Genomic DNA, 13335 nt, shown 5'->3' on the forward strand with positions numbered 1-13335 from the left:
TCAAATAATGGTTTGAACGACTCTTGCGTCGGTATAGTGTTTTTCCCTGACTCTTGAGTTGGTATAGTTGCTAATAGAATCATTCGAGGGCACTCTAAATCTCTTCTGTACAGGTTTCTTGAAAGGTATAAGCTGCAGTATATTAACCAGAATTACTTAGCACAATTATAAAATGCAACAATAATAATGAAATGAGATGATAATAGCGACATTTACCTTTGGAGAACAACTAGCTTGCTTCGATCGATCTTTGCTAACAACTTTGCTAACAACTAGCTTTCTTATTTTTTGCCGGTCGATCTTTGCTAACAACTTTTTCACTTGGCTCCGTAAGGTTAGTCTTCTCTGGGTGGGTAAAATGTCTCAAATGGTTGCGCAATTGAGTCTTTTCATCGAGATCGGCAGATTCAAAGAGTTTCTGGTATTCTGATAATTCTTCGTCGATGGTTGGTAGAATGACTTCGTCTGTGGTCGCGACGGGCTCCATGCTCATGTGTTTCCAGTGCGAGCGTATTAACTCAAGTGGGATAGGACATTTTTTCATAACAACATACTCATGAAGTTCATGGCAACATGGTAGACCGTGGGTTGTTCGGATGCCGCAACTACAACCCATATCACTCGGTTGCAATAGTTTCGCATTGTCCACCTCAACTTTCAGTAGTTGCAGAGCGAATTTTGAAATACTTCCACGAAGCTCATTGTGTATCAATGTTTTGAAAGTGTGTTCATAAGTATTTTTACTTACTTCAGAAGAAGCTTTGATGTCATTGTGTTGTTCGAGAATTTGGTTGTGGACTTTCGTATACAAATTCACAAAGGTGCCAGTTGAGTTACGCACATCCATTTTCATTCGTTCGTGTGCCCCATCCACCCTACTAGAAGTGTACGTTCCAAAATGAGTACAATTATTTGTCCACACCAATGTAAGTCTCTCCTTGTACGGATCCAACCATGAATTAGCTACATATGCTATAGCCGTCGGATAACCAACAAATGTTCTTTTCATTGACTCCCAATCCTCATTGAACTCCTCTATAGTGTTTATTTCAATAAGAGCCGAAAAATCCGACTGAAATTGCTTCCACTTGGTGTTGTCCTTTGTGAACATTTTCTTACAACTGGCCAATATATTCTTGTTCACATGCCACCGACACAGCAAGTGATGACTCGATGGATACACATTAGCTACTACTTTCATTAAAGTCAAATCTCGATCTGTTATGCAATTAGGTCGATGACAACTTGTCATGGCCTCCATCAAATAACGCAACGCCCATTCGATATTTTCCGTCTTTTTGTGATCCAAGTATGCAAAGACAATGGAGAACGTCATGTTGGTACAAGTAAAACCCACAATCTCAAGAAATGGGAGTCCGTAACAATTGGTTTTGTACGTGCAATCCATGATGAATACATACGGATACGACTGTGCTAACTTAATGCATTTCGGGTGGATCCACAACAAGTCGGTAATCTCATTAAACTCGTTCGATCTATGGTACGAGAGGTATTCATCTTCTTTCAACTTGGCGAACAATAGGTGTAATTGAGATCTCTCAGATAATTCATTGAAATTTAATTGTTGGATGGTATTGTAAACTGTCTTCATACCAGTTACATTAGACGGGTCATTTTGCTTCAATAATCTTAAAATTGCCCTTAGTTTCACCATTGTTTTCTTCAAAGTGTGAACAAGTGAAGTCTCCTCATTTGATAATCTTCCGGCATAAGAGTGCCCGTGCAAGTTTTCAAACAAGTTGTGGTTATGAATACCATTATGAACATCCAATTTCCACTCAGCCTTTTTCATCATCCTTGTGTTCTTTTGTCCTCTTGAATTTAAACGGACAATTGCATTTTTTTGAACCGGTGCTCCTTTTTCCCGGTCTTTGATCATCAACACCGGGTATCTTCTTGCCAGCATAAAGGCCCTCACGCTCACAACAAACAATCACATACGGTGTCATACGTCCTCTATTCCTGTCACTCGAACCCGCAATCATTAACACCATTCTAATTCTTTTACATACTTCATGAACCCATGCCAATAAAGCTTCTTTTGTTGGGAATTTTTCTGACGTGGTAAATGAATGGGTGCAATCGATCTACACAAAAGTGGAGAAGATTAAACAAGTAAATTTGCAACAGGAAAAAATCGACACTTAAGTGTCGAAAATAGGGGACAAATTCGACAATTAAGTGTCGAAATAAGACTTATATAATAATTGATATTATATGTTTTCGACGGGTAACTGTCGAATTTGACCACTATTTTCGACACTTAAGTGTCGAAAATGAGGATAAATTCGACAGTTATTAGTCGAAAACATATAATATCAATTATTATGTGTTTCGACACATACATGTCGAAAAATAAGTACAATTTCGACCTGTATGTGTTGAAATTTAATGGCGGATTTAAAAAAATAAATAAAAAATCAAAATCGACGTTTTAGCTCAAAAAATACATGGATACATACATTAATGAGTTCTCCTTGCTTGTAAACTACCATTCTATTGTCATTTGATGTCATTTTGCAAGTTGTGTAAGGTTTTGATTTCTTTAGTTTTGAGGTTTTTTAGGAGGGTTTGTGGGGGGAGGGAGAAGGAGGAGGTGAGAGGTTTGTGAGTGAGGAGGGAAATAGGTTTTGATGGGTTTTGAAGAGTTTTGATTATTTGGTATTGAAGAAAGAAAAATAATACTTGTAATATTTTTTTAGTTTTGATTTTTATTAACGGTATTAAAGTAATTTACTATTAATTATTTAATTTTATTTTTTTTGTATTGAACTAAGTAAAAGTTGAGATTTGCAGTTATCCACTTAAATAAATTAACTAATTAAACAGCATTTTGAATAACATCCTCAATAAAAAGAGACAAAGCTTTGTAAGAAGAACCACCTTCAAGCAAAGCCGCCCTGCTTTTACTCTGCATCTCCTTCACTTTCCCCCTCACCCCACCACCACCCTCCTCCTCCGCCGCCATCAGCCGCCGTATCGCCGCCTCTATCTCCGCCGCTCCCACAATCTCCGGCGGACTGTCCCCCTTAAAATCAATCTTGTAGTTTATCCTAATCTCCTCCGCCATTCCGAGTTCCTTCACCAGCTGGAACGCGTTCAGCTGCTGCTCAGCGTACATCGGAAAAGTAGCTATCGGAACACCCAACGAAACGCTCTCCAAAATCGAATTCCACCCGCAGTGCGAAACGAAACCCCCCACCGCCGGATGCGACAGCACCGCCACCTGCGGCGCCCACCCCGTCACTTTCCCGATACCCTCAGTCCTCTCCAGAAACCCCTCCGGCAGAACTTCGTCAAAAGATTCGTACTCCGTCGGAAACGGTATCTTTGACCCTTTTACCCCTGGCTTCCTCAACGACCACAAGAAACGCTCCCCGCTCTTCTCCAACGCCGCCGCTATTTCCCTAACCTGGGATTCCTCGAAACTCCCCATTGTCCCGAAACACAAGAAAACCACCGAGTTCTCCGGCTGCTCGTCCAGCCACTTCTTGATTTCGTCCGATTCGGTTCTTTTTTCATCGCCGCCGCCGCCGCCGGAGTTGAGAATAGGTCCGATGGGGTAAATTTTCGGGGTTTGACTTTTTCCGTCGGACTGTAGAGAGTCAACGGCGTAGGATTCGAGCTCGTAGAAAGTGTTGACCATGATCCCTTTCATATCCTTCAATCTTCTGAAGTAGTTCATGAACACATCCGCCACCGGACCGCCTTCGACCATCACCACCGGAAGGGTCTTCGCCGGAACCGGAAGCGAGAAGCACGGCACCGACATCTCCTCGTCGGAACCCTTATACTGCGTAAGGTCTTGACCGTGATCGAGCTTCAGCGAGACGAGGTGGCTGAGTAGGCCGAGGCCGCACGCGCCGGACGTGAAGAAAACGTACGCCGGGATCCCGAACTCGTCCGCGATCTCGGTGAAGTTTGTGCAGAGCATGTCGAGCACCAGACCGCCCATTCGAGAAGTACGAGGTTGCTCGACGAGATCCGAGACTATTTCTCGGATGTTCGTCGACTGCCTGTCGATTAAATCGAACCTGAACGTCTCGGAAGGTGTGCCGCCGGTTGCTTGATCTTCTTCGCCGCTGGGGAGGTGGACGAAGCGTAGATGAGACAACGACGACGAGGCGGAGAATTTTTCAATGTAGCTGGCGACGGTGGTGTCGTTGGGGAGCTTCATGATGAGGACGGTGATCGAGAGGCGGCGGTGGCGATCGTCGCGGTCGAGGAGGAGCTTGGCCGTCTCCACGGTGGAGATGAGGTGGCTCAGCCCCGGTGAAGGGATGAATACCAATTCGGTTTTCTCCATTTATTGATCTCTTCAATGGAATCTTTTCAAGATTCGTTGTGTTGAGGGGGTGTAGGGTGTTGGTTTGATGAAATAAAATATTATAGGGGTTGATTTATAAAGGGGATAAGATAAGGTGAGGGGCGAAGTTGCAAAATGTAGACTTGCAATCTTGCATCATGGGTCTATGTTTGTTAATCAACGGTTGGATTTGGATTATATATGTTGAATGATGCAATTGATCTTTCTACATTTTGACTCCCTTTTTCTTTCTAGGAATTTTCTAGGTAATGATCTCTAAATAAAAATCAAACATTTCTTTTTCATATATTATAAACAATTCCTTATGTTTTCATTACTTCAAGATGAGTGACGGAGCAAACATAAGGTCGTGGGGCCATGACCCCCAACAATTTTCAAATCTATAGAAAAAAAAAAAAAAATTGTGTACATATAGATATAATTAATTGGAACTTAATAAATTACAATTCAAAATGCATTATTGCAATTACAATTGATTTTCACATTCGACGAAAAAATCGAAAATTTACCGATGTTACTACACAATAACATCGTCCCACGTAAAATTTATTAAAAACATAGGAAACTTTAAATTAAATCTTGTAAGAAAGCTTAGGCAGGGCATTGAAACCCGGAAGGTGGAGTTTTGCCGCAGTCCACAAGAACTTGTAGAGCAATAGGTATTAGAATATTGATGTTGAGCAGCTTAGCTTTAATGGCGGTGCAAAGACAAAGGGCCGCGTCTAAGTCGACCAGCCCTTCGAGTACCGGGCAGCATGCATTCTTCGGGCTCTGCCCGATTCTTATGTGCACTAGCCCGCCTAATACGTCCATGCATGCACCTAGCTTTAATGTGTCGATCGGGCATTTTTCGGGCGACTTTTTTGGCGGCGGTGGTGGCGGACATGGTGTTTCTTTCGGTGTCGGTGGCGGTGGCGGTGGAGGACATGGAGTTTCCGGTGGTGGTTTTGGTACGACCGGCGGTTTTGGCATGATCGGAGGTTTTGGAGTGATTGGAGGAGTTGTAACGGGTGGATTAGGTGTGATTGGATGATGGACAACGGGTGGACTAAGTATGAGTGGAGGATGGATATGTACCGGTGGATTACGTTTGATTGGAGGATGGATAACCGGTGGCTTAGGTATGGTCGTGGGATAAACAATCGGAGGGTTCACAATTGGAGGTTTAGGTACGGTTGGTGGTTTGACTACCGGAGGTTTTGGCTCGACGGGCGGTGGTTTTGGGACGTACGGTGGTGGATTTACGACGACCGGAGGGAGTGGCGTGGAGGAGGACGGTGGTTTTCTTACCGGCGGGTGTTTCGGCGGCAAATGTGGCGGTAGCTTTGGTGGATTGATTGGAGGAGTTGGGTAGTGGCATTCCGGACATGCTAGAGAGATGAATAGAGTTCCTAAATTGAGGAGAGAGATTATTAGGGTTTGAGAATTTGTATTGTGTTTGGCCATGATTAAAGATGTGTTGGTACAATGAGTGTAAGAATAGAGAGGTTTTATAGACCAAATACTATGTTTTATGTCCAAAAAACAAGTGACCCCATTTAGTGAGAGGATATTTTGGGGTCCCACTATTTTGCAAAGAGGATTTATATGAGTTTTGTCGTATAGCTCAAGCTCGACAAATTTGAGCTCGAGCTCGAGCTTTTTTCGAGCCAGCTCATCGAGCTCATCAAATGAAAGCTCTATGAGCTCGAGCTCATCAAATGAAAGTTCTATGAGCTCAAGCTCAGCAAATATGGCTCGAACTAAAGTTCAGGGTCATCAAATGAAAGTTCTATATATGAGCTTGTTGAGTGCAATACGTTTACTTTACGTGGATCTTTTGTTTATATTTAATTATATTTGTGCTTTAATTGATTGATTTTGTGTTATATAGGTAAAAAACGAGAATTAGGTGTCCATGAAGGAAAAAAGATCAAAAAGAAAGGAAAAAGTTGCAAATAAGGAAACAAATCAAATTGGAAGAAGGAATCTCGCCACAGCTTTGACAATGTCCACCATTTCGAGCATATCTCTCTCATACAAACTCCGAATTAGGTGATTTTGGCGGCATTGGAAAGCTAATTTCAAGGTCTTCAATTCTTATTTACACAACATTCCAAAATTCGGACTCCAACAAGGCACAAATCGACGAACAAATCCTGATGGGGGAAAGTGGCGAAAATTGATTCCTATTAGGTTTCCACTACTTCCTTATCAAGAAAAGCCTATAAAAGCAACATGTCTCTACACCATAAGCACGAAATTTTACACCACAAAACGTGAAGAACGAAGATCAACGAAGACTCAAGCATAGTTGTTCTTATTTATTTTATTTATCATAAGAATTACGAGTAGCTAAGTTTTTAATCTAGGATTTTGTTGGAACCCTATGTGGGGATGGTGAACCCGTTTTCTTGAGATTATGCAATTATGATTTTATGATTATTTCTTCTACTTGTTATGATTGTTAGTGCATGAACTTGATCAATTTATGTGCTTTATCTGTGATTATTGGGATTGACTCGACAGAGCTATTTTGATAATTAGACGGTAAGTATAAGAACCTTCGAGTAATTTTCACCGGATGAGTGTGTCAATTGCATGTGGTGTCGTAGACATACAGATATCACCTTAGGTAGCCATTTACGAGACTTGTTAGTTAATGTTTTATTTATAATTGGTTTGCATAGACATATAGTGAATCGTTTATGAATAATAGACTCATAATACACGCGACAGCGGGTTATGAGTAAATTAGTGTCTCGGGTTAATAATCATGAATCATATATTTCATAATTGAGGGGTTTTGGGTGAGCAATTCTTGCATAGGGGGAAGATAAAATCTTAGGTCCGTTTTTATTGATATTTTCCCGTGTTTATTTGCTTTCATAATTAGTTTAATTATTTAGTTAATTAGATCTGACAAACTTGCGTAGGCTGGATAAAAATCATAGTTGTTAGAATTTGGTACTTAGGATTAGATAATTTGAGTATTCCATGTGGGATCGACATCCGACTCTCACGAGTCCACTTTTACTACTTGTTTGCGATACGTGCACTTGCGTGTTAGGTATTTAGCCCCAACAAGTTTTTGGCGCCGTTGCCGGGGATCGAACCCGAGTCACCCGCGTGACAGGCGGGAATACTTACCACTATAATAAGAAAAACTATGCTCGAGCTCAGCAAATATGGCTCGAACTCGAGTTCGAAGTCATCAAATGAAAGCTCAATGAGCTCGAGCTCGAGTTCACCAGATTTGACTCGAGCTCGAGTTCAACTCATTTACACCCTTAGCCACTGCTATAATACCTTAGTAGTTCAAGCACCTCTAAAGATGTACCGACATCTATATACTTCAATCCAAACCATAGCCACTATTATCATAATTTGGATCTTTCAAACTTAAATTGGATTGTCTTCATTGATTGACTTTGGAGGAAGACCACAAACACCATTTTGTAATTAAGCTCCAAATTGTGTGGGGCCGAATTATATTTTTTGGCTCCAAAATTCAAACTTTGCAAGACAATGAAATCGGAAAAAAATTGAAATTAACGTTTTTTTTTTTTTTTTGACATATAGTGACTATTATCCCGTGATTGATCCAATTTCCAAAAATTGCGTTAACCACTTTTTTTATTTTTTTTATTTTCCATAATATATATATATATATATATATATATATATATATATATATATATATATATATATATATATATCATTTCGGCAAGGACAAAAATCCTAGGAAGATTTTCCTACGTGTACTTCAATGGAATTTACTCCAAAGTCCAAATATTGTGGGGAAGTTGGATGTTATGCATTGTTATTTATACAGTGTAGATTTGAGTAAGTAACCACCCATGATTTGAAGTATACATACATGTGATTGTGTGTGATTATGTGTAAATTTATGGTTTAAATCCACTAGTGTAAATAACTAAGTGTAACATCTAATATCCCAATCTTGTCCATGTGTAAATCAAGAGAGCATAAATCTTGGTTAGGTTGTCGGCAATGAAAACAATATAGATTTTTTTAACAAAAGAATTCGAGATCCATTACTCTACATTTTCTTTTTCTTTTTCTTTTTTTAATTTTTTTTTTGGTATGTAATCAAGTACCCTATATATGCAAAATGGTGAAGATTTTTGGCCTACAATAAATTATTTTTGACCGGTTTCAATCCCACTTGTATCCTAGGTGTCGCGTAACGTTGAATCCAGTCCAGATTCAAGAAAGTTAAGCTCAAAGTGATCTAGACTATCAATTTTCCTTGACTAGTCCTCATTGTTCATATCTCTTTTTTTCCGGCAACAGTTTACAGTCTTCGTTGTACGATGGAAGACATTGACTCTAGAACACATTCAATGCTTCAGACCATTGCTTTCTTCTGTTTATACTGTTGTTAAAGAGAGGGATAAGTGTAACACACGTCTGTCGTACTCAAATCATATCCTGACTTCAATCGTCTTCTTTTGTGAGTCAATTGACTATACCTGAGTGAAACACAGGGTATGATAAGTGGTTGAGAGTGTTACTGTTAATTGATTGGCACTGTGCGCGTGTTGATGAATTAACTCAATCGTATGTTGAGGTAGATTTAGGATTTTCTGAGTCTAGGTGAGTGCTTCGTACCTGAAACATGTCGGTGCGCTTCCATTTGGATATTTTGAACAAAGGACTAGACGATATAAGGGTACTTAGCCATTATGTATCTAATACAGCTCCATGTGTTGAAATTATCTCTATTTGTATCTTCTTGCTCCGAACTCATTATGGCATTGTACTATATATGTAGCCCTTAAATTAGTTAATTAATTAATTTATTAATAGATAATTAATTAATTAACAAAAATAATTAACTAAAGACGGAAAGTGCGGGAAGACAGAGTCAGTGATCCCCATTTTCTTCAAGGAGAGAGAAAAGGGCGGGCAAAAATTAGCGCCTTTTCGCATACGGCAAATGGAGACTGAAATTCAGCAGCTTGTAAGCATGGGCTTCCCCTCTGCCATGGCCGCCCAAGCCCTGTCGGCCGGCGGCGGCGACCTCCTCAAAGCCACCGATTGGCTCCTCAATCCTCCTCCAAACGCCCAAACCCACTCTCCGCCGCCGTCCAGCTCCACCCCTCCAAATATCCAACCCAAAATCAACCAATTTTTCCACCTCCACTCCAACAAAAATCAAACCCACCAAGAGCACGACAATATCGACGGAGACGAAGATTCCCCTCTTCATCTCCATCGAAAAAAGCGTCAGAAATCAGCCGAAATCTACGAAAACACCCACAAACCCTCGGCGGCGGCGCCGCCTCACGCGCCGCTGTCCGAAAGAATGCGGCCGCGCGTGCTGGACGAGGTAGTGGGCCAGGACCACCTCCTCGGAAAAGACTCCCTCCTCCGCTCCGCCATCGCCTGCGGCCGCCTCCCCTCCTTCATCCTCTGGGGCCCACCCGGCACCGGCAAAACCTCCATCGCCAGAGCCATCGCCAACTCCTCCCCCCTCCTCCGCTTCGTCCCCCTCTCCGCCGTCACCTCCGGCGTCAAAGACGTCCGCGACGCCGTCGACGCTGCCAGAAAATCCCAAAAAAAAAGAACCATCCTCTTCCTCGACGAAGTCCACCGCTTCAACAAATCCCAACAAGATTCCTTCCTCCCCGCCATAGAAGACGGCAGCATAATCTTCGTCGGCGCCACCACCGAAAACCCTTCCTTCCACCTCATCACTCCACTCCTCTCCCGCTGCAGAATCCTAACCCTAAACCCCCTAAACCCCCACCACATCAAAACCCTCCTAAATCGAGCGATATCCCACCCCGAAAACGGACTTTCAAGAATCCAATCCCAATCCGAAGCCCTCGATTTCCTCTCCCTACACTGCGAAGGCGACGCCCGCGTGGCGCTAAACGCCCTCGAAATTGCCGCCACAAGATTCAATTTTGACCGCCCGTCGCAGTCAACCCCGATTTTGACCGTGGACGACGTTAAAGAAGCACTGCAATGCAAGCATTTGGCCTACGATAAATCGGGCGACGAACACTACAATCTCATATCCGCACTCCACAAGTCAATGAGAGGGAGTGACCCAAACGCCTCGATATATTGGCTAGCGAGAATGCTCCAAGGGGGCGAAGACCCCCTCTACATCGCCCGGAGGCTAATTAGGTTCGCGAGCGAAGACGTGGGGTTGGCCGATCCAATGGCTGTGACGCAGGCGGTGTCGTGTTATCAAGCCTGCCATTTCATAGGAATGCCCGAGTGCGATGTGGTTCTTGCGCAGTGTGTGGCTTACTTGGCATTGGCCCGTAAATCGGTTTCCGTTTATCGAGCGATTCGGTGTGCGCAGAAAGTGGTGAAGGAATCCGTGGGTGGGAATGAAGGGGTGCCGTTGCATTTGAGAAATGCACCGACTAAGTTGATGAAGGATCTTGGTTACGGTGACGGGTATATTTATCCACCCGATAATAATTATGAATCGGGATCGCAGAGTTATTTGCCTCCGTCTCTTGAAGGTTATAAGTTTCTCGATTGGCCTTAGAGAAACGGGTGAGGTGTTTGATTGAAATCGTCGTGTTCTTTTGTAAGTTTCTGATTTTATTTTCCGTCTGCGGTGCTCGTAGATAAAAAAACGTGTTCGTATAAGCACTTGCATTGTGAAAATCGTGTCGCTTTTTGCAGGGAAAATGAATTTACCTTTTTTTTTTGCCGGGAAAATGAATTATGGTCTTGTAGATGCTATACTCAGATGAGATTCATACACCTGGTACTGTTTTATATATCTACAAGATTTAAGCGTTTGTACTAGGACTGACCTAAGTTAACGGCCTAGTGATGGTCGATTTCCGATTCCAACTTTTCGGCGATTAACCGTGTTTTTAATTTAAAATAGGGGTAAATACCGGTCACCTCTGATGTACGGTTGAATTACAAAAACTCCCCTTTTGTTTGGGTAATTACAACCACCACTCAACTATGAATCTTCTTGTATGTATACTCTTATGTTGTCAAATTCAACATAATCTTCTAGATTCCGTGAAATGTTCTCTACACTATAAATATACACTGGAGAAAATACACATTGCACCAAAAACACACATTGAAAAATAAAATATGGACTACATTGAAAAAATACACATTGTACGTATATTTTCTAGTGTTTGTTTTCGGTGTAGTGTGTGTATTTCTTTTTAGTGTGTGTTTTTGGTGTAGTGTGTGTAATTCTTTTTAGTGTGTATTTTTTGTGCAGTGTGTATATATTTTTTAGTATGTGTTTTCGGTGTAGTGTGTGTATATTTTTTTAGTGTGTGTTTTCGGTGTAGTGTATGTGTTTTCGGTGTAGTGTATATTTTTTAGTGTCTGTTTTCAGTATAGTGTGTGTATATTTTTTTAGTGTTTGTTTTCGGTATAGTGTGTGTATTTCTTTTTAGTGTGTGTTTCGGTGTAGTGTGTGTAATTCTTTTTAGTGTGTATTTTTTGTGTAGTGTGTATATATTTTTTAGTGTGTGTTTTTGGTGTAGTGTGGGTTTTCGGTGTAGTGTGTGTATATTTTTTTAGTGTGTGCTTTCGGTGTAGTGTGTGTATATTTTTTTAGTGCGTATTTTTTAGTGTGTGTTTTCGGTGTAGTGTGTGTATATTTTTTTAGTGTGTGTTTTCGGTGTAGTGTATGTATTTTTTTAGTTTGTGTTTTCGGTGTAGTGCGTGTAATTCTTTTTAGGGTGTGTTTCTGGTGTAGTGTGTGTAATTCTTTTTAATGTGTGTTTTTGGTGTAGTGTGTGTAATTCTTTTTAGTGTGTGTTTTTGGTGTAGTGTGTGTTTTCGGTGTGGTGTGTGTATTTTTTTAGTTTGTGTTTTCGGTGTAGTGCGTGAAATTCTTTTTAGGGTGTGTTTCCAGTGTAGTGTATGTAATTCTTTTTAATGTGTGTTTTCGGTGTAGTGTGTGTAATTCTTTTTAGTGTGTGTTTTTTGTGTAGTGTGTGTTTTCGGTGTGGTGTGTGTATATTTTTTAGTGTGTGTTGTCGGTGCAGTGTTTGTAATTCTTTTTAGTGTGAGTTTTCGGTGTAGTGCATGTTTTTTTTAGCGTGTGTTTTCGGTGTAGTGTGTATAGTTTTTAGTGTTTATTTTCGGTGCAGTGTGTGTATTTTTTTAGTGTGTGTTTTTGGTGTAGTGTGTGTATATTTATTTAGTGTGTGTTTTCGCCCTAGTGTGTGTTTTTGGTGTAGTGAGTGTATATTTATTTAGTGTGTGTTTTCGCTCTAGTGTGTGTAATTGTTTATTGTGTGTTTTCGGTGTAGTGTGTGCAATTCTTTTTAGTGTGTGTTTTCGGTGTAGTGTGTGTATATTTTTTAGTATGTAATTTTTTTTAGTGAGTGTTTTCGGTGTAGTGTGTAATTTTTTTTGGTGTGTATTTTCGGTGTAGTGTATATTTTTTAGTGTGTGTTTTCGGTGTAGTGTGTGTATTTTTGTGTAGTGTGTATTTTTTTTAGTGTGTGTTTTCAGTGTAGTGTGTGTGTATTTTTTAGTATGTGTTGTCGGTGTAGTATGTGTATATTTTTTAAGTGTGTGTTTTCGGTGTAGTGAGTGTATATTTTTTAAGTGTGTGTTTTCGGTTCGTGTGTGTGTTTTCGGTGTAGTTTGTGTATTTTTTTAGTGTGTGTTTTCAATGTAGTGTGTGTTTTCGGTGTACTCTGTGTATATTTTTTTGTGTGTGATGTCGGTGTAGTGTGTGTAATTCTTTTTAGTGTGTGTTTTTGGTGTAGTGCAAGTATTTTTTTTGGGTGTGTTTTCGGTGTAGTGTGTGTATAGTTTTTAGTGTGTATTTTCGGTGTAGTGTGTGTATATTTTCTAATGTGTTTTTTGTGTAATGTGTGTATATTTATTTATTGTGTGTTTTCGTTCTAGTGTGTGTAATTGTTTATTGTGTGTTTTAGGTGGTGTGTGCAATTCTTTTTAGTGTGTGTTTTCGGTGTAGTGTGTGTATTTTTTAGTGTTCGTTTTTCGATGTAGTGTGTGTA

The 13335-nt window shown here is 40.7% G+C and overlaps 4 protein-coding genes across 4 annotated transcripts; 1 reads left to right on the top strand and 3 right to left on the bottom strand.

The window, feature by feature from the left end:
* Nucleotides 1-1816, bottom strand: LOC105955159 (protein FAR1-RELATED SEQUENCE 5-like). Its single transcript, XM_088811778.1, has 2 exons — nt 293-1816; nt 1-132 (listed from the first exon to the last, which is right to left on the bottom strand). Exons 1-2 carry the CDS (start codon nt 1814-1816, stop codon nt 1-3), a joined length of 1656 nt encoding a protein of 551 aa, XP_088667904.1.
* A 1025-nt stretch (nt 1817-2841) lies between these two features.
* Nucleotides 2842-4635, bottom strand: LOC105951974 (putative UDP-glucose flavonoid 3-O-glucosyltransferase 3). The gene has a single exon (XM_012975466.2). It carries the CDS (start codon nt 4325-4327, stop codon nt 2843-2845), a length of 1485 nt encoding a protein of 494 aa, XP_012830920.2. The 5' UTR covers nt 4328-4635; the 3' UTR covers nt 2842.
* A 131-nt stretch (nt 4636-4766) lies between these two features.
* Nucleotides 4767-5840, bottom strand: LOC105951870 (uncharacterized). Its single transcript, XM_012975329.2, has one exon. The coding sequence runs from the start codon at nt 5792-5794 to the stop codon at nt 4940-4942; it is 855 nt and encodes a 284-aa protein (XP_012830783.2). The 5' UTR covers nt 5795-5840; the 3' UTR covers nt 4767-4939.
* A 3389-nt stretch (nt 5841-9229) lies between these two features.
* Nucleotides 9230-11176, top strand: LOC105951849 (AAA-type ATPase family protein). Its single transcript, XM_012975309.2, has one exon. It carries the CDS (start codon nt 9291-9293, stop codon nt 10860-10862), a length of 1572 nt encoding a protein of 523 aa, XP_012830763.2. The 5' UTR covers nt 9230-9290; the 3' UTR covers nt 10863-11176.
* Nucleotides 11177-13335: the final 2159 nt, after the last annotated feature.

The sequence above is a fragment of the Erythranthe guttata genome, chromosome 13, assembly GCF_056151865.1.
Source record: "Erythranthe guttata isolate IM_541 chromosome 13, IM_541, whole genome shotgun sequence".
Classification (NCBI taxonomy): domain Eukaryota; kingdom Viridiplantae; phylum Streptophyta; class Magnoliopsida; order Lamiales; family Phrymaceae; genus Erythranthe; species Erythranthe guttata.

Excerpts from the sequence above, each read along its gene's own strand:
- LOC105951870 (XM_012975329.2), bottom strand. The coding sequence starts at position 5,794 with ATGGCCAAACACAATACAAATTCTCAAACCCTAATAATCTCTCTCCTC.
- LOC105951849 (XM_012975309.2), top strand. The coding sequence starts at position 9,291 with ATGGAGACTGAAATTCAGCAGCTTGTAAGCATGGGCTTCCCCTCTGCC.
- LOC105951974 (XM_012975466.2), bottom strand. The coding sequence starts at position 4,327 with ATGGAGAAAACCGAATTGGTATTCATCCCTTCACCGGGGCTGAGCCAC.
- LOC105955159 (XM_088811778.1), bottom strand. The coding sequence starts at position 1,816 with ATGATGAAAAAGGCTGAGTGGAAATTGGATGTTCATAATGGTATTCAT. Across the intron at positions 133-292 it reads TTGTTAGCAAAGATCGACCG|CTTATACCTTTCAAGAAACC; the intron begins GCAAAAAATAAG and ends AATATACTGCAG.